Here is a 20292-nt window from a genome sequence, read left to right on the forward strand (position 1 = left end):
TCTCCCGTTAAGCTGTGCTTAAGTCAGTCTTCTTTGTTGATCGTCATTAGTTTCTTCCTTGACCGAACCTATAGCCCTTTTTATAAGCTTAGGGATTTAGGGATTGGGGATAGTAGATCTTACCTGGTGGCCACTCCTGTCCATACACGAAGATCTCCGAACGCGCTATGTCCACTCGGTTCCATGTTAGAGCGAGAGACAGCTGTTCGCTAGGAGAAAGATGCTGGGCCCGGAACAGTGCTGTCAGTATGACCTGATCTAGTTCTTGGACCTCGCCACCTTCCGCGCGCTCTTGGATCCTGAAGACTGTAATCTAAGAAAACAGAATAGTTTTGTTATTGACCTACCGTCTTGCATTCATTCTACCGGGTGTGTATGTAATACGAGCAAAAAATTAAAATATAGATCGTCCTCGTCAAACTAAACAACATTAGTTCAGCGACTTTTAAAAATAATGGATTCTTTGAATTTTTCTTTTTTCATACAAATTAAATAATGCTATTAATGTACGCCATCCTAGAACATAACTGACGTCGCCTGTCACGCTACAAACATCAAGGATTTTGCTTTACATTGCTTCTTCGAATAAACTTATAATACACACAAACATCACGCCTGTATTATTACCAAATGGGGTAGGCAGAGCACACGAAACGTTACCGCTTCGGAGCCACTTTTAGCAATTTTAGGTTTTAAGTTTGACAAAAACGGTACAATAGTGACAGGTTGCTAGCCTGTCGCCTACGGTATAACTTAACCTATATCCTCATTCACCTCTTAAGACATCCACGGAAGAAATGGAGAGGATAAACTTTATAAGTGTAATAAAAATTAAACCGTAATATAATTATTTTTAAAAGTCGCTGAACTAATATTGTTCAGTTGGAGGAGAGAGGAGATTATTTCTATAATATATATATTTATTAACATTTTTATAACTTTACTCGTCATGAAGTCATAATAATACTAATAATATATTGGGACAAATTATACTAATTCGACCAAGCCCCAAACTAAGCAAAGCTTGTACTATGGATGCTAGACAATGGAAAAACATTCAAGTATCAAGTACAAACATTCGTTTTCACCATACAAATATTTGCCCGTCACGGGGATCGAACCCTCTACCGTAGCTTCGTACCTACTCAGGGTCACTAACAATGAATTCTTAAAATAGCAATCTTGCAATTTCTATTTCTTCAAAACATCTAGAGAGGTATTTTCTACGTGATATAATAAGAAAAACAGTTTTTTTTTTAATAGTGAGTGTGACGTTCCATAACGGTATCAGGTTGTTCCATATAAATAATCAAGTTATCCCTAAAAGCATATCGCGTAACGTTGGATGGTTTCTATTTGGCCTTCCGGCGTATTTTGTTCGTTCTGCCTAAACAAAGTTAAAGGTTAACAATGTTAATGTCATGTTAAATATCAATTTTGTGATTAAATGGAGGCTATCAACGGGAATGATACGATTTAAATTTTTACATAGATTTTTTCATAGGTAGCATTTTTGTTAGTATCGACTTAAGACCTGTCTGAAATGAAGTCAAAAGAATGGCAGTTTTTCATTCGATGAATAAAAAAAACATGGCCAAGCAGCTCAGTTTAAACTGGCCACTTTTAAAAACAAAACCCGCATTCTCTATTTAAAATTGCAGAGCCAACTGTTTCAAGCAATAAAAAAGAAAACGTAGTCGTACATCACCTTTTCATAACCGGCCTGTGATTATAAAACACAATTCACGTAAATACAGGATGAAACAATGCTGGCTGAATAATTTACAACGGGCGTAATGTGGAATACGTGTAGGTATACGAGAATGTGGATGCTGATGTGGACTGTTGTTGGTTTTAGCCGAGTTGAGACTTGCAAGAAAAATCGTGGAAGTTACATTACATTGCGGCGCTCGATTGACCACTACAAACTCGTTGGCTTTACGGCCTCGCAATGTAATGCAACTTGCACGATTTTTCTTGCTAGTCTAAATTCGGCTTTTCAGTTGTAATGTAAGCAGCCCTGTACATTTTTGCTGCTGGAATCACAGCTTGATATCGTTTTAGCGTCAAAATTAAACTTTTCGATTGACTGATATAGACGGTCATTCATAACTTTTGGACTTCAGAAGCTGTAATTTTGCCTAAATTTTCTTTTGAGACGTAATAAAGATAATTGTTTAGTTTTTTTTTTTATTCCCACCAAAAGGGGAGTCAGACAACATTTTAACTTTCCACCATGAAAAAGCCTACTAGCAGAAATATTTCATTTGTTCATGTGATTAGTCGGTTAGTTAACTTACTTTGAACTAATCTATAAATGGTTCCAACGGAAGACCAGCGTCGGCCGCAAGGTTGACACCATGCTGAGTTGGGACCATTTCGTGACAAAATTTGTCTGGATTTCATTGTTTCTTTTTCTCTGCTTTGTAAATTTCACGAATAAATGTTTTTCTTTCTTTCTTTCTTTAAAAATAAACTTGTTAATTGGTAATTATTTTGTTAAGGCCAGCTCAGTATATAAGGAATTTCAATTTTTATTTACTTAACTTATTATTATTTAACTTAGAGTTATGAAGTATAATAGTAAACCCTGATCCATACAAATCCGCGTTAGGTGAATCATTACATAAAACATAAATATTACAGTATATGTGCAAAAATCTTTTTAAATTAAGAAGTGAAAACCTACGAATATCACAGCTTAGTAAATTGTTATCTAAAGGTATTGAAATCGATGAATCCAATTTACAACCCAATGGTGAAAGATCAAACACTGAATTTCTAATGAAAAAAGAGATATTCTTAATCTGGCGAGCTTTAGTAGTTTTCTCTGAAAGCTTAAAATTGAACAGAAGACTAAAGTAGTGTTAATCTGGACTGGACTTATACATTGCGATTGAAGATTGAAAGCTTAACTGTTCATGGATTATTTTAAAATTCGAAGCGCTTGAAAATTCGAAAGTAAAGAAACTGTGGGATTGAATAGATGATTTACTTGATCTTTATTGAACTATGTAGGTACGATTTATGTTGTATCTATGTCGGCGGCCGATCGTAAAATCCGCCAGATCACGAAATTCCTAGGCACATCGTGAAACGCCGCCATTTCATGATATGCTAAACGTTGGCCAGGCATATCACGATGTGCCTGAGAAATAACACGGCAGATCGATTAGAGCAACGCATTCGTCGATATTCCTAGCTCTATACCGGGCACATCGTAAAATAGTTTCTTATTTGGCCACTGTGGCGCTGCGTATGCAATGGCGGCCGTGACCAGCTGACCGGCCGTGTTTGTTTAGCGCGTGAAAAATGTCGGCGTCGCAACAAAATGATCTTTAAACCGAAAATAGTGATTGAATTCAAAATAGAAGTGCAAAAGAAGCTTTTGAACATCAGCTCCGTTCTTTTTATGTGAATCAAACGGATTCTGTGCACAATGTGTAAAAACCATGCACCTCTGCCCGTATTTTAGAGGTTAGTATTTTGTTGATAAATAAAGTATTCACTAGTTGTTATTTATGTATATAGAAAAATTTAGGTACGACGAGCGAAGCGAGGAGTGGTTAGTATTAATTGTAATAACGACGCACGAGCCGAGCGAGCGAAGCGAGCGTGCCGCGGCAGCGGCCGGCGAAGTGCCAGAACCGATATGGCGGCGTTTCATGATACGCCTAGGAATTTCATGATCTGCCTAAACTGGCCAAATCATGAAATGGCGGCGCTTCATGATATGCCTAGGAATTTCATGATCTGCCTAAACGTCACTAGGCAAATCGCTAAACGGTGAGTTTTGAACGATATGGTGGATGTCCCTTAGCCAATTCATGAAATGGCGGCATTTCACGATATGCCTAGGAATTTCGTGATCTGGCGGATTTTACGATCGGCCGCCGACATCTATACAGCCATCATGTTCAATTTCAAAATTACAATGTAATTTTATAGTTTACTATGACATAAATTACGGACTCATTTATTTTACACCTTTTTAACCTTTTATTTAAATGCCTTTTAAATACGTATCTTATATACAATAGATCAGTTTATAAACAATAAAAAAATCTTAAAAGATTCCAAATTCAAATATTTTTCGTGCTTAACTTTTTAATCGGCGGCTAACCAGCCAGTCTAATTGAGGGCGTTTGAAGTGAAATTCCCTCGGAAGTATGAAGTATAATGAATCGGTTGAATTGATGGCTTGTACCTCCGGGCTCGTTAGCCGGTTTAATGACCGCCCTGGGGCTAAGGCATATTCCCTATTCGAATATAAAAGCGATTAATCTATGGTCGTGAATTAATATCGATTTTGATAGAAAACTGACAGCTCTCAACGAGAGTAGCGAGGTTTTCTACGTGAATATGAAACGGATCAATCTCCTCTTGCATTAATGTATGTATGTTGGTACGACATACTAAGACTTGTTCAGAAAAAAATATGTTCTTTATTGAGTACCTACTCATTTTAAGTAATTAAAAAAGTGTATATAATATAATGGTCGAGTTCAGATATTTTTGAGCGTCTTTACAATTGTACCAATCAGAAAGAAATGAAAACTCACATTACAATTCAGAGTTTAAACAAAACCTAGGCGAAGATAAACAAAGAAATCCGTAAACTTGAACCAGTAGCACGTAAATCTGCTCAGTGGGTAAATAAAATTGATACAGCGCAAAATATGTATGATTTGCTACTACAAACATTACTCTCCCAGAAGTTGGCAAATGTTTGATAATTTAAAATTTCTCCCGTTACGAAACGATAAGCATCACAGTTTTCACGTTTGGAAAAAGAAAAACAACTGAACGCAGATAGTCATCGTCATTGAAGATTTTACATAATGAACTTTTTTAGAACAAATGCCTTGCCACCATTTTGGTTTTTAATAAGCTTTTTGCGGACTCTACTTTTTATTTATTGTACGTTTTGCATATCCGTACGAAGTGTTTCGACCTGCGGAGACAATCCTGGCCTGACTGCCAGAATTTCACTACTATATTGTTGAACTGACACTAAATTTCCAGTACCAGTAAGAAGAAAGTGATCGAAAAATAGTTGGCAAAGTTTGAAATCATAATTTGCGTACAGAAAAAAACATATAGACAAGAGTGATTATTTCAAAATCCAACACGGTTATCCCTCGTTGTTAACACTTATTTGAAGCTATTTTTCTTCAAGAAAAAATAGTTATATGAAGACGATTCCATTGTTCGCGATAAAAATAAAGCCCCTGCAGTGGTCAAAGGAGTCGTCAACGTAAAAGGACGAATTTCCGGGATGCGTCATTGTACCGACCGGCCTTTAGTACTATTTCAGTTTCTTTTTATATCCACCCTCATGGACTTCCTTTTCAGAGATTTGAGGAAACAATAAATTGGTCACAAACTTCAAGCAGATTAAGTGTAATTAAGTTAGGGACTTCCCACGTATGTGGACGTTCCACCACCACCTCGGCACAAGGACCAGTTTGTTCGACGGTACACCATGTTTACTTTGTCTTATTGAAAACACAAACTGCATGAGACATGGATGCACAGGAAAACCAGAAAAAGAGACCAGCGCTGGGAATCGAACCCAGGTCCTCAGCATTCCGTGCTGCGTGCTATAACACCTACACCGCCGCTGGACAGGAGTCTAGACACAATTTTTTCCTTTGCACATATAGGTATCTCAGGTTGCTTTTTTCCTACTACGCTACTTAAGCAGCAGCACTAGCGACATCTATGTTTAGCTCTCATCGAGAGACGTCAACACTCTTTCGGAACTAACCGCTCACCCTGACAAGAGATGTCGTTACTAAGCAATCAAATTATGATTTGAAATTAGCGCTGGTCTCTTTTTCTGGTTTTTCTGTGCATGCATGTCGATCAGTTTGTGTTTTCGATATGGTTTTCACGGGATGACCGTAAAAGCAACAAATTTGGAGTTGAAATAAAAAATACAAAAAGACTCCAAAAAAACCAATCACACTTTGTTTTAAACAAATATTTAAAATAAAAACGAACATTCATCAGTTCTGTTTCATTATTACAACGACTTTCATAATTATATTTTTCATCAGCTGACACACCTGCTTTATCATTCACGTTGGATAAAAAATAAGTTAATATTGAATAGCGGTAATGCTCACCAAGTTCTTTTTCCTGGTGCACTGCAACAGCTCACTGTACAAGCACTCTGCCTGCTGCACCGCTACTTCGAAGGTCTTCTGAATGGTGTTGATCAAATAATCTCGCATGGATTCTAGAACTGTCTGCTCTCCAGATTCGGACGCGTATCTGCAGAAGAAACAACATTGAAATAGAGACGAGAGGCTGGGGCTTTTCGAGGTTCGAGAGACTAGGCTGTTACTGAACCAGTAATAGGCTATATCCATTGAATCACTTTCCTAAGGTCATAAAAGGGGCAATCGTTGATTTATTAGTAATAGTAAATTAACTTTTCAACCTAAAAACATATTTTATATTTTTACGAACTATTCTAAATATTTCTTTGATTCTCTGTTACTCACTTTGGCTACCTGAGAAGTACGATAATTGTACTTCAAACTTTTCTGATGTTTACTATACTTGCATTGTCATCCAATTATACCAAATTTTGTATAATCCAATGACTGGATAAATTCGACCTACAATTTTATTTTTATTTTGTTCGATCAAAAAATAGAGTAGGTAATAAAAATATGACTTTACCCACACATACACCATCACTAACCTCATAAAAACATTAATTAATAGATTACTGAAAAAGGACAAAATAGTCATAACTAATAGGTATGATTTTCACGCTAGACAGCAATGGCAAAAATAAAAAGAAAGAAGAAAATATAACAATTTATAATCAAAACTATAGTGTCTGCTCCTGAAGCGTTGCATTCTCCAAGTTATCCGGTTATAATTATAATGCTATAACTGTTCGTTGAGGGAACACAACTTTAATACGGCGTAACTTAGGAGAAGATAAACATAAACAGTTTCCAGCTAGCACAGCTTACTTTTCTTCGTATAAATATTTGCTAGCAGAATGAATTCATTTCGACAAGTCACAGAACACAGATGCTAAGCACAATATGCGTAAAATGTAAATTAAGTGTATTTTCGTTAAAATCACTTTAAATTATCCTTTAGGTATAGTTAGGTACTTAGTCTGTGTACTGTTCCTATGTACCCTATTATATCTATCGCTAGAAATTCCGACCCCTCTTCTAATAATTACCTAATGTAGTTCTAAGCATTTATTTTTAATTTTTAATTATCACGTTTGCTAAAAGTTTCGCGTACAATATCAAATTAAAAAACAGCTTGCTTATGTTGCGCCGTAAACTGCGATTTTCATCATAAAACAAAGCCGAACCTGTGTGTCATAAACTCATTTGCTCCATATGCTAAAACTAAGACTAGAACTAGCACTAAAACTATGTTACTTGGTGACACGGCAGGATACCAAAAAGGCATGACATTAGATAGATCATTGATGAAATTACTAATAGTTTCGGAGTTTCCATCTATGCAGGATACATAGGAACTAACATTTTCACCTGACTTTGTCTGACAAAATCTAAAGAACCAAACCAACTAATAACGAAACTTATTCCAAGTACTGCAACTCAGGGCTTTCTAAGTCAATTTCAATTAGATATGTGCATCCACTTAATAGCAGAACGCTAATAGGCATAGATATTTATTAATTAACATTCTAGGTAAGTAATTAATAAATACTAAGGTGTACTCTTAATTAAGGCTTCTCTTATCTCTAGGAAAATACGGCCATAACGAGCCCTGACTTAACTAGCTTTCGAGCAAATGACTGTATCCGTCAAAACTTTGCCGGATCCCGTCTCCTGATAAACTTTAAGGCTTTAAGAACTTAATCCCATATTTGACTTCGAAATAGAGATGTAGGTACATACACTATTTGGCCAGTTTTATCCATAGGTCTCACTAATAATATAAATGCAAAAGTTTGTAAGTCTGTTTGTTTGGTACCTCATCACGTCTAAACCACAGAACCAAATAAGATGAAATTCGGTATACAGATAGTTTGAGTCCCGGCGAAGGACATAGGATAGTTTTATCCCGGAAAATTGCATAGTTCCCGCAGGATAGCAATAAAATCTTTGTGCGCGGACCGAGTCGCGGTTAACGGCTAGTATCTTTATATTTTTTTCAATACTAGCCTATTGTAACATATGACGTCACTAAATGACTGACTGACTGTTACAAGGCACAGGCTAACCACTTTAGCTAGGGACTTGAAAGTTGGTAGAAATATACCTTGAGGAGCGTAGACGTGCACCAAGGTAAGTTAGGTTATTGTGACATCCTGTATAATTTGGTAGTTATTGTTTTGTGTGCGAAAAATAAAAGTTGATCGCGTTCAAGTCGAATTGAAGTTTAAATGAGCGCGCAAGTGTCATTTATTGTACACATATCTCTACTTCGAATCCGTTCTTCGTTTACCTCTTTGATTAATTTTCTCAGCGAATAGTTCCACTAAATCAATATTGACGACGGATGAAATATTACTTCGGAGGAGAAAGTACGCGCTTTGGGAGTTTGTATTCGAATTGTTGTTTGCAATAAATGTATGCTTATTATTGTAAGCATTTTGAGTTCTAATGTTCATACATATGGTAGCTGAGGATCTTACATTACAATAATAATTAGGTATTTCTCAAAAGAAATTTCAGCGATTTGATCGCTCAATGGTCAAAATAGATAATACATAATTCAAAATAATTGTAATCAAATAAAAAAAAATATAAAAAGTAACAATCCTACAGAGTACCTACTAATGACTACAGAGTCACACAGGTACATATGCTCATAAACGTCATTGTTTTGTTTTGTTTTGTTCAATACACGTTAAAGTGTTCCGTATGTGTTATATTAGTTCATATTAATAAACGCAACGCGTGTTTTTAGCATATTTTCATGCAGAATCTCCTCCAACTCTTAACTTTAAAGTAGTCGAATTTATACATACTTGTGTACAAAAGCAATGAGATCGGCCGCTCGCCCGCTGCCATCGCACACCACCACCGGCACCGGCGGCGTGTCGGTGACATATTCCAACACAGCTCGCACCGTGTTCGTGCCACCTTCAATCACCAGGCAGACCACTGGCGTTGACGAGTGCGTGTCTGGAAAAGACGGGATCAGTCAGTAGGGTGCCTACTTACATCAAAAGTTTTTTCCACTTCTCATGCTCGTAAAGTTCGTGTTCATGCTGGATCTGGGCGACATAATCATAATATGGGCTGAGTCTCTTGTCCATTTTGCCTCACTTAATAATGTTATCTGTCTTGTACCTATTGTGAATTTTGGTTTGTGATGGTGAATAAAAATTTCTATTATTATTATTATTATAAAATGACTTTTTATGCTCTAGTGCATAAAGTGAAATCTTCCTCTAAGACCAGGTAATCAGGTCAAAATACCACGCACAGGACTTATCACGCTAACACACACGAGACGTTTCGGCAACATTACAGTGGCCGTGGTCACGAGTAAACTGAAGAGTGGGGTGTGGGGTGCAGGTAATCAGGTGTGGTCAGCCACAAACAGAAAAAGTTTCTAAACATTTTTTATAAATAAATTTAAAGTTTATATAGAACTAAAAATCAATCGAATCAATCAAAATAAATCAATAAAACTAAAAAAATATAATTATATAATAATGCATTTTTTTGCAATTTTCCCCTCGACGTGTCTATCTACCCTCGCCGCACCGGCTCGAGTGGCTATATGAATGTCTTGGGTACAATGGCTCGTTTTATGCTCTCGTTGTACAATTTACTAATTATGCGGAGGAAACAGGCTTGCATAATTGACCACAATCACGCCTGATAGTAAGCGAAGGCGAGGACTAAGATGGAGCACGCTTGAATGGAATGCCCATTCACAATACCGTCTTAAAGGGGAACGCCAAAGTTCGCATACTCTTCGCTAGTCATACCGTAATTTTTGTCCGAATCATCGTTTGTCATAATTTATTTCCCACTGAAACCTTAAATTTTTCTGAAATTTTTAAATGGTCATCCTATAAAAAACTATAGGTTAGGTTAGGTTTGTTTTATAACAATTCTGAACAAGTATTGGATTCAGAGAAAAAAGAGTTATGACAAACGATAATTCTGACAAACATTACATTCGGACTTACAATAAGTATGCGAGCCGATATGAACCCGTACCCTAGGGCCCCTCGTCGCTTAAGATACGGCCCTACCTATTCACCCTAGATTTGAAAAAAGCCAGATTGTTAGCGATCACAGACTGACAGCCAACACAAATTTGGTCAGGGAATTTAAAACATTACATACATTGCGGCGCTCGATTGACCACTACAAAACTCGTTGGCTTACCAGCCTCGCAATGTAACGCAACTTGCACGACTTTTCTCGTAGGTCTAAACCGCGTTTAAAGTTTTAAGTAATAGATAATTATTAAAAAAAAACTGATGATGTAGTATTGGCATTTGCATAAGTGCAGAAAAAAACAAGAAATTCGACACGGATTAGTACAGGTTTATTAATTAATTTATATATTTATTTGCCAATAAAAAAATACAGCATTACAGTTAAACCAATGCGCTGTAAAATTCAAAGTATACTTAAAAAAAAACACAAAAAAGACATTAAAAAAAAAGAAAAGTTATTTAGGTTTATCTAAGCCACCGTCTTGTTATCTTGTTTTTAAGCCCTGAAAAACTTGTGTAAGGCCAAAAATTAGGGTTTTCAGCAGGTCACTGGGGGCTAAATTAAAAATTAAAAAAGTTGCTAAGTACCTACTAAAACTCCTAACTGAATTTTATGCACAGACGTTTCGTCAAATTAAAATTTTATGAATGAGACAAAGGAATTTAGAAAGGAGCTCAGGAACAAAAATGTATAATTAATTTGCCTATGGTAACTCGTAATTTAAGTGGAATCTTTTTAATAAAACATCAACTCATTAAGAAGCTTTCAAGTGCCGCAATTATTATAAGTACTTTATAAAACATCGTCAATTCAATTAAATACTCAGTCAATATAGCTCATTATAGAGCGGCACACAATTTGGCCCACTCTCCATAGAAAATTACCTATAACTGCATACATTTGAGGGCCAGATTTTTTGCCGTTCAGTATATAATACCTATTAATTTAATTAACCTATTAAATATCACGCGGGTCCAGTGTAGATAGGCAAATTGGGCATTACATTGCTTTACAGGTGTATTCAGATTTCGTCTCATTCGTACAATTCTTTCCTCAGGAATTTTATAAAGCTCTTAGGTCCTTGAATCTAAGGGGCTGTTTCAATCCATTGATTAGTGTTAACTGACGGTTAAATGTGATGCCGTCTCTATTTGTTTTGTTCGAATAGACGGAGACGGCATCACATTTAACCGTCAGTTAACACGTACTAATCAATAGATGGTGAAACAGCCCCTAAGTCTCGCTTGTAACAACACGTCAACGAGTTGCACAACTAGGGTTTTACTGTGGCAAAATCTTACATGTACCTGGGCAAAATCCTACTAAAAATAACCCGACTGCCTTAAAAAATACTAAAAAGAAGAAAACAAGTCCAGTGGGCTAGAACTTTGTTAAGTAACTAACTTAACGTTCAACAGTCGGGACCCATTAGGGAATCATTTTTGAGCGTCACGATTTAAATGGGTTCCGAGTGTTGAACTTTAAGTTAGCTACTTATCAAAGTTCTAGCCCACTAGACTTGTTTTCTTCTTTTTAGTATTTAATAGGGCAGTCGGGTTTTTGATTTTTTAAATTTATTGTTTTATTTCACACTTTTCTGTAAAAATGGTAAGTATATCAAAACTATTTTAACCTATATATTTAGAATGGGCTAATTGTCAGCTTTCATTTGATACCCCACTCGATAGGTTTGAATAAAAAATATTTTTTGAAAACTTACAATTTGGCGCCAAAAATCAGCCATTTTCATTTTTTTACAATTTCATGTACCCAGTGTCACTCGAGGCATTAAGACGAATCCAATGACGTATCATTTATCAAAATCGGTTCAGCCTTCAGTAGTTACGAGAAGACATATAGGAATAGACATACATACATATTACATACAAACGCGTCAAACACATAACCCTCCTTCTTCGCAGTCGGGTAAAAATACGCAGTTTCTAAAAACAATAAATCGCAGCCATTACCAGCTTAGCAATCCTTTCACATTTCAATTGGTTTATCAAAGGATTGGATATTTCATTACGTCTGGTACAAAAGAATGTAAATGTTGACATTCTAAGGAAAGTTTTTAATTGGGATCGAGAATAATATTGATTATGTGTAACTAGCGTTTACTCGCGGCTTCGCACGCGTAAATCATTAGATACAGTCTAAAATTCTTTCGTCTAAAAAGCAGCTGATCTAAATAGCAAGCGGTCTAAGAAGCAACTGCACAAGTGGTCTAAAAAGTTCCCCGAATGTCCGGTCAGTCTCTGTTCGTCCATTTTGTGGTTCGTCAATTACAAAACCGCGATGTGATAATAGCTACCTACTAAGAAAAAATGCTTCTGTGAAAATATAATAAGTCATCTACTTTACAACTAACCCTTGTATTCAATTATCACTTTAACAGGTCCATGATCTCGTATCAATTCAATCAACCTTCCATTTATTATCCTCAAATTATGCACGCAAACGTCTCTTCGATGGCGTCGGAAATTGGGCTGATTTATCCGTTTTAAGGTATCCACTAATGCCGGTTTTAGTATTTCCCTCACGCAGCGGTCGGCACGGAAGAATCCTAACGAATACAAATGGTACCTTAAAAGGACAAGGATTCAGATTTTTTGGATTGGCTACATACTACAGCGAAACGGGACCTCAGAAACGTTTAAGAAAGCACTATGAATGAAGATAGAATAGAAATAGAAATTTCAAAGTAGATACTGCCCTTTAATAGAAGGCAAAATCGTTATGAACTTATGTCAGCTTTAATCGACTTGAAAAACAGGAGGGAGGTCTCAATACGGTATTATATTTGTTTCTTTCTAAATATGGTATTGTATTCATGCAGCAAGTTGAAAACATCTGTTTTTGGTCTTAGTGACATTTCAAAGAAAATTATCACCCCTAGAGTGTATTTAGTATTTAGTGTATTAGTAGTTTTGTATTTAACGGTCGATAAGTCTTTTTTATTATTATTATATAATGTACAAATGAAAATCTTTTCAATTCGTTTGAATTGAATAAAGATTTACGAGCATACATCATTCATAATGTAATCCTCAATTAATTAATACGGCAAGGCTTTCAATTGATTGAGTCACGCCTTACTTTACAAAGATCAAAATTACAAGCTTTTATTTCGCTACTTAAATCCACTCCCACATATTGTGTAAGACTCATAAAACACATTATTAAGGTGATTGATTCAGGTATTGTTTTGTTGATGAACTACTACTACTACTTCTACTACTACTACTACCTTGTGGTGCTGCAAACAATCAAGTTTTTTTTTATTCGACTGAATGGCAAACGAGCAAGTGGGTCTCCTGATGGTAAGAGATCACCACCGCCCATAGACACCTGCCACACCAGGGGGATAGCGGATGCGTTGCCAACCTAGAGGCCTAAGATGGTATACCTCAAGTGCCAGTAATTTCACCGGCTGTCTTACTCTCCACGCCGAAACACAATAGTGCAAGCACTAAGTAGTAAGAAGAAAATAAAAGAATGCTAAAGTAAGTTAAATAGGTTCATACTAGCAATATTGGTTGTAGTTAATTGACAAGACTCTTACTCAAATAGACACAAATTCGGGCTGAAAACTCCAATCACTTCACACCCGCAAACGACAGAAACTAAATTTCCCAAAGACATTTCCAAGCATAAGTTAAACTACTAGACATCCAATAGCCTGAAAGTGTCATAAAAACCAAATAAAAACTGTGCATAAAATTTATGGAGACCTAAAGGCGTAAAGCGTGTCCCGTAAAACTCGGCAGATGCGAAAAAACACCTTTTATAAATTTTATTAGATCACACAGGTGCGTCTGACGGAGTGACTTCTTTAATAAATAAGATTAAAGATTGTCTTTTATCCGTGAAATCAAAAAAACAAAATGTTAAAATCAAAAACCTAATCCTTCGATTGCGGTTATGTAGTCGGCGAACAAACATTTTGTTTTTTGATTTCACGGATAAAAAACATGTTTGTTGTTTATAAAACATTTTGAAATATGTTTTATAAACAACAAACGTTTTTTAAAGCTTTCCCGATTCTCACTCTTGCAAAAGAATATCGCAAGTTAAATAAAATAGGTGTCAGAGTTCAAATCGTTTGATTTAGAAATTATCAACATAGACAAGAATATAAAAAGATCTTGAACACGAGCAGAAATTATTAGATTATTTTATTTCAACACATAAAACTCCGAGTAGATATTAAGAAAACATTTATAAATATTGAAAAGTTCGACAAATTCGCAAAAGAATCCCGACAAATTCTTTAGTAACTTTAATTTTTAAAAAGTTTTCCAACAAATTCTTGCTTCACGGAGCTGGAGGTAGGCTACATAATATACGCTGTTAGCTGTGTAAATTTTATTTTGTACATATATTACATCTATATTATTATGTTTTCTTCTTCGGAAGTCGTAAGGAAATGAAGAAACAGTCCCTTCCAATAATGGATTCAATGTGTAAAAACGAAATTTTCTACAATGAAACTTCCCAGCCCGAAGTTAAATGCAACTAAAACTTTAAGTTGTTACTTCTCTCGGCTTCTTCTTAGAGAGGGTTAATTATGAGATAATTTTCTTCATGATATTGTTTCGTAGTTTAACTGCTCAATTCACACTTCGTTATTACATTTGTAAGACAGAAAAGTGAATCAACTGTTGAATGAAGGTGAAAGAGAGAGAGAGAGAGATTTATTTACACATATTCGATACACAGTAAAACGCATTAAGAGGACATAATAAATAAATAAAAAACATCGAATATTAGTAGGCATATAAAGCTAAGACATATCTTTGTAAGTCCAATACAGTCCGACCACCAACTTTGACTTTATTCTTTCTGTAGATCTTAAATAATTAAATAAAATACTACCAACCAAGCAAACCACGAAAAAGTAATCGTTGGGTAAATGTTCAGCGTTTTTGCGGCGTTGGCGTTGATTTTCTTCATTACCGTATCGGCAAATATTATTTAAAAAGATAATACAAAGGCAAACTATATAAATCTAACGGAAAATCTTGCCAAATCTTCAATAAACGTTGAATGGTAATGATTACCGAATATCAAAAAGCTCGAATCTTTTAATAGTCGTAGGCTGACAATGTTTTACTTATCGGAGCTCCACTCACACCCCAAAGTGTTCTTTACAGCCAACGTAATTTCACCCGAAAATATCACCCGTAAGCCAAGGGATTTGAGGACAACACAGTATCAGTATTAATAGCCATAAAAGGCGATTTAAGGCCCTCTGTCCATTGTGGGATGAAATTGATAAAAATACCAATATGTAGTGAGGCCTGCGGAGGCGATAATAAAATATGAGAGTCAAGGAAATGGAGTGTCTGGATGAATTTGGGGTTTCTTGGATAAAAGCCGAGATGTTTTCACTAGTCTTGAGATACAAATGTTCGAGAAAGCCGAAGTGAGTGCGTCGATGACTTGCCGAAATGTGTATCCATTTTTCGAAATAACGTTTGACGGAATGAAAGGTTCGCTCGAATTTTCATTCAGTTGAAAGCTATTACCTGTTTAGACGTTTTCAATGCTGACATGGCTTAAAGAATTCTGGCAGCTGACAGCAAAGCTGAGACATCCGTGTTTGCATTCCACAAAGGTAGGTACTGTTGACGATCAGGGAGCAGAGGGCATCAAAGCAGAGGTATATATGTTAGATTCAGTACCTGAGATTTGGATACACATAACCTGACCATATAGTTTAACTTTGTAATATCTTGCATAGTTTACCGAGGCATACTAACTAGGTGCTCAATGCATTATTTACACTATACCGTCGAGGAAACTAAATCGCGCCCGCATTTTTTCGGAAAATGTATGGAATTTCAATATGACATCAGTAGCACAAAGATTCCAGTCTAGCACGGAATTCAGTTTCCTTGACTGTATGTACAGTTAAGTGCAAATAATAATATATGGACTAAACTAAACTAACCCTTCAAAAATATGTACCACAAACTCTCATTCCGACGTAATAAGGCCGTGGTAACATATTTATGAGTGGTTCGAATAGATTAGATTTTTGCACTTGATTGTACAGTATCAAATGCCTAAACGAGTTGCCGAAGTCTTTTTGTCAAGCTGTCCAATTTAGTTTGCTCAATCTACTGTCTATTCAAATCGTTATTTTGGAATTGCCTTTGCACGTTTGAAATGATTTTTTGCATTGTCTGTTCCACCATAAAACGGTGAATATCTACGAGCCGCATCTTCGCTAAGTCTATTCGTGAAGGTACCTAACCTTTTGTTCTTCAATTAGATACTGAAGGACTACTACGAAATACAAAAATTGAAGTTCGTATCGTTCGTTCTCTCACACTTATACTATTTAATACGAGAGCGAGAGGGACCGGTACGATACGAACTTCGATATTCGAACTTCGGAGTAGACCCTCTGTTGCTTCTATAGTGTTAAAATATGAGCATAGCAGCAATAAATTCTAATAAGGTTCACATTTCTGTCCTCCCCACTTTTATTACATTATTAGGGTTAAACAATGCGGAACCCTCATTTGGGGCTGAATGGGACGATTGTTTGCGAAGTTTTGTAATTATGGAAAAACAAAATAAAATGGAAGTCAAAGGTTATTTATGTGATGCAAAAGCGAGGTAAAACTACTTCCATTTTCGTTAGAGATATATTTGGGATTTTCTTTATTTTGTCAAGACTTTTCCCCTACTTGAAACATTGAGAAAAAACTGGAGTACATCATCTCACTAATATTATAAATGCGAAAGTTTGTAAGTCTATTTGTTTGTTTGTTACTTCATCACATCTAAACCACTGAACCGATTTAGATGAAATTTGGTATACCTACAGATAGTTTGAGTCCCGGGGAAGGAAATATGATAGTTTTATCCCGGAAAATTGCGTAGTTCCCGCGGGATAGCAATAAAAGAATCCTACGCGGAAGGAGTCGCAGGTAACAGGCTAGTTAATTATATTTTTTCAGATTACTTTTATAATAGGTACTCTTTTATACTTATAAAAGAGTAACGAGACGAGACTGAATGATTGACTGACAGAAAAAGCACAGCCTAGCCTTAACCACTGCAATACAGCACTACGAGTATTCGCTGGGTGCGCGATGACAGCGCCAACTAGCGGTTTCAATTACGGCGGACTTTGAAATATTCAATGGCTGGCTGTCATAACGAAGAGTAAGGAAACAAAGAAATAATTTCAATGAAATATCGAATTTTACATATATTCCATTCGATCATGTAAATATCTATAGTGTCGATAATAGGGTCAATCAACTTTTTTCCGACACTAATCTGTCCGCGAAATTTTTAAAAAAATTGCAGATTTTTGTAAGTAAACTGTTTTCTGTAATTTAATAATGGTGTATTTCAATACATGCCATCCTACGTAAGTTCAACCTATAAACCGTGAAATATCTTGTTGAAGTACGATTTTTTGGTAACGCCAGAGACAATTTTGGTAACGCAGGAGACTCCAAAGTGTCGGTAAATAGTTGTAGACCAGGTCGCAGGTGGTAGGACCTTGTGCAAGGTCCGCCCGGATTGCTACCACCATCTTGCTCGCTAATCCTGCCGTGAAGCAGCAGTGCTTGCACTGTTGTGTTTCGGCGTGGAGAGTAAGACAACCGATGAATTTACTGGCACTTGAGGTATCCCATCATAGGCCTCTAGGTTGGCAACGCATCTGCTATCCCCCTGGTGTTGCAGGTGTCTATGGGCGGTGGTGATCTACCATCAGGAGACCCACTTACTCTTTTGTCATCCAGTCGAATAAAAAAAACAGCATAAAAAATCTAACATACATTAACAAGTCTAATTACCTCAAACACCTGATTAAATATTTTGGATTAATGTTAGATAATACATCCTGTCTAACTTTAGCTAACGGCTACGTGCTAACAAAGTGGCTTACAATGTAATACATGTATCAGAACCTCGCAATAAACTGCTTTCTAGATCCTTTGCAACGCAAACTGGGTTATAGAATTCTACTGAATAGGTATCGGATAAGTAATATACTCAAGTAATGGAATTGCCATTGTAGATACTTTTATGCTATGTTACACTGTGTTAGACCTTTTTATACCAAATACTAGTTCTAGTTTCTGTATTTATTACGTACTAGATGAAAACCCGGCTTCGCTCGGGTAAAATGTACTCATAATAATATTATGTTTAATTTTTTTTTTGCCAGTGTAAAGACTGTCGTACTTATCGAAAAATCTGAAGTATATTCCCAGCCTTAATATTATCACAAACGTACTTTCACAGCTAACCTACGTATCGGTTATTTCACTATTTTTTTATTTATAGTAGATATTTATCCTTAATCTTATTTTCCCAAATAACTATGATGTCTCTGTCTCATAATCAAAGAAATTAGACCTAAAGGGCCCCATATACGGTACGATTCGTCTGTACGATCGATCTGATGAAAATCGACGAATCGTACCACGTGTGGGGCCCTTAAGAGGTCACAAAGGAGAACGAAATGCAAACCTGTGACACCCGTGATGACTTGACACTAATGCCACTTTGATGTGATGACTTTGACATGTTTACTTCGCAACGCCATTATATACTTAGTAGGTAATGTATTCAAGTTTATATTGAAAATAATCCATAATCCGAATTTTCCGCCTACAAGTTGTCGACTCGGATTGACTAATTTTTTACGCTCTTCAATTTGACGTGCATTTCGTTCGAGTTTACCGTACCCCTTGACGAAATTATTAATATAGATAGAAGAAGATGCTAGTTAATATTTTAATATTATAAATACGAAAGTTAGTGAGTAAGTGTGTGTGTATGTAGGTACCTATGTTTGTTACTCCTACACTCACTCTAATATGGCTGGATGGATATGGGTGAAATTCGGTATGTAGATAGCTGAACAACTGGAATAACGCATAGCCGACGCTTATCCCGATATTCCAACGGGATTGGGATAAAATGATGAAATCTCGAATAGGTAATTAACTAAAATGTAAACAAACTTCAGCTGCCAGATTTGGTAAATACATTCAAGGATTTTAAACATTTTACTTATCTATCATGTAATACAAACTAGACTAATGTATTTCAATACAGAAATGTAAATGTTTTGATAGCTTGATGGGGGAATTTCAATATTAAAGAACCAATTGACGTTGTTTTGTTTACATTAGTAAATTACCAAAAGGTTTCAAGTATAGGTAGGATGAAATTTGGCGCGAATGTCAAACGAATGAAATCCACACGGTGTAAATTTTGATAATGCCATTGGGACTTTAATATTGCAGCACTCACCATGTACTCAGTAAAAATTAAATACTTTTTGTTCTGAACTTCACTAATACTGGTACGATATAGTAGCCTCTAAATCTGGAAGGATTGGTCCTCCTCACGTCTCCGGAATCATCCTGTTATATTAGTAAGATTTCTTTCCATGCCCGTTACATTTCCTTTTCTATATCTTATTTCCATGCAGAGTAGTTTTCCGATCGCGCACATTTTCAATCCGAATGAAAAATCTACCAGGTATTTCCGCAGTTAGGAAGCATTTGCAATTCCCCACGTCAGCAATAAATGTGCATATGTGGCTTGAATAGTAACGTTAACCGAGATTAAGAGGACTTGCACACGGATAAAAATGTTTTTTATTCAAAATCATGCATTCAAAGGCCACATAACCCACATAGAGGTTATGGCCACATAGAGAAAAAAAACCGGGCAAGTGCGAGTCGGACTTTGTGATATTTGATTTGAGTTGTAACTTGCCATACTTGTGTAAATCCGGCGACAATACAAAAATTTGGTAGTGAAATTCTGGTAGTCCAGCCAGGATCATCTCCGCAGGACGGAACTCCTCAACGGTTTATGGTTATGGCATCTACTTCAAATTTAGCATTGAAGTGTAGTTTGAATGACAATGCAAATACAGTCAACAAATGGTAAGTATAGTCAACAAAAAGCCTCTAAATAAAAAAATACCAAATTTTAACAAAACTTATTAAATTTAATATCCATTTGAAGCTGTGATTTTGCGTAAATCGTGTTTTTTTGTGGAACTTCCCGTTGCTGGCAATACTAGTTTAATGGTTTAGAA

The 20292-nt window shown here is 36.1% G+C and overlaps 1 protein-coding gene across 24 annotated transcripts in view; it reads right to left on the bottom strand.

The window, feature by feature from the left end:
• Trpm (transient receptor potential cation channel, subfamily M) overlaps positions 1-20292 on the bottom strand; it is a 343650-nt gene that overhangs the window by 55264 nt on the left and 268094 nt on the right. For all 24 annotated transcript variants that reach the window (XM_074097916.1, XM_074097932.1, XM_074097921.1 and 21 more), the window contains 3 exons: positions 8987-9143; positions 6132-6279; positions 124-313 (listed from right to left, as the gene is read on the bottom strand). In XM_074097916.1, coding sequence (XP_073954017.1) covers positions 124-313; positions 6132-6279; positions 8987-9143 — 495 coding nt within the window. The remainder of the gene's footprint in view (positions 1-123; positions 314-6131; positions 6280-8986; positions 9144-20292) is intronic.

This window comes from Choristoneura fumiferana, chromosome 14, assembly GCF_025370935.1.
Source record: "Choristoneura fumiferana chromosome 14, NRCan_CFum_1, whole genome shotgun sequence".
NCBI lineage: Eukaryota > Metazoa > Arthropoda > Insecta > Lepidoptera > Tortricidae > Choristoneura > Choristoneura fumiferana.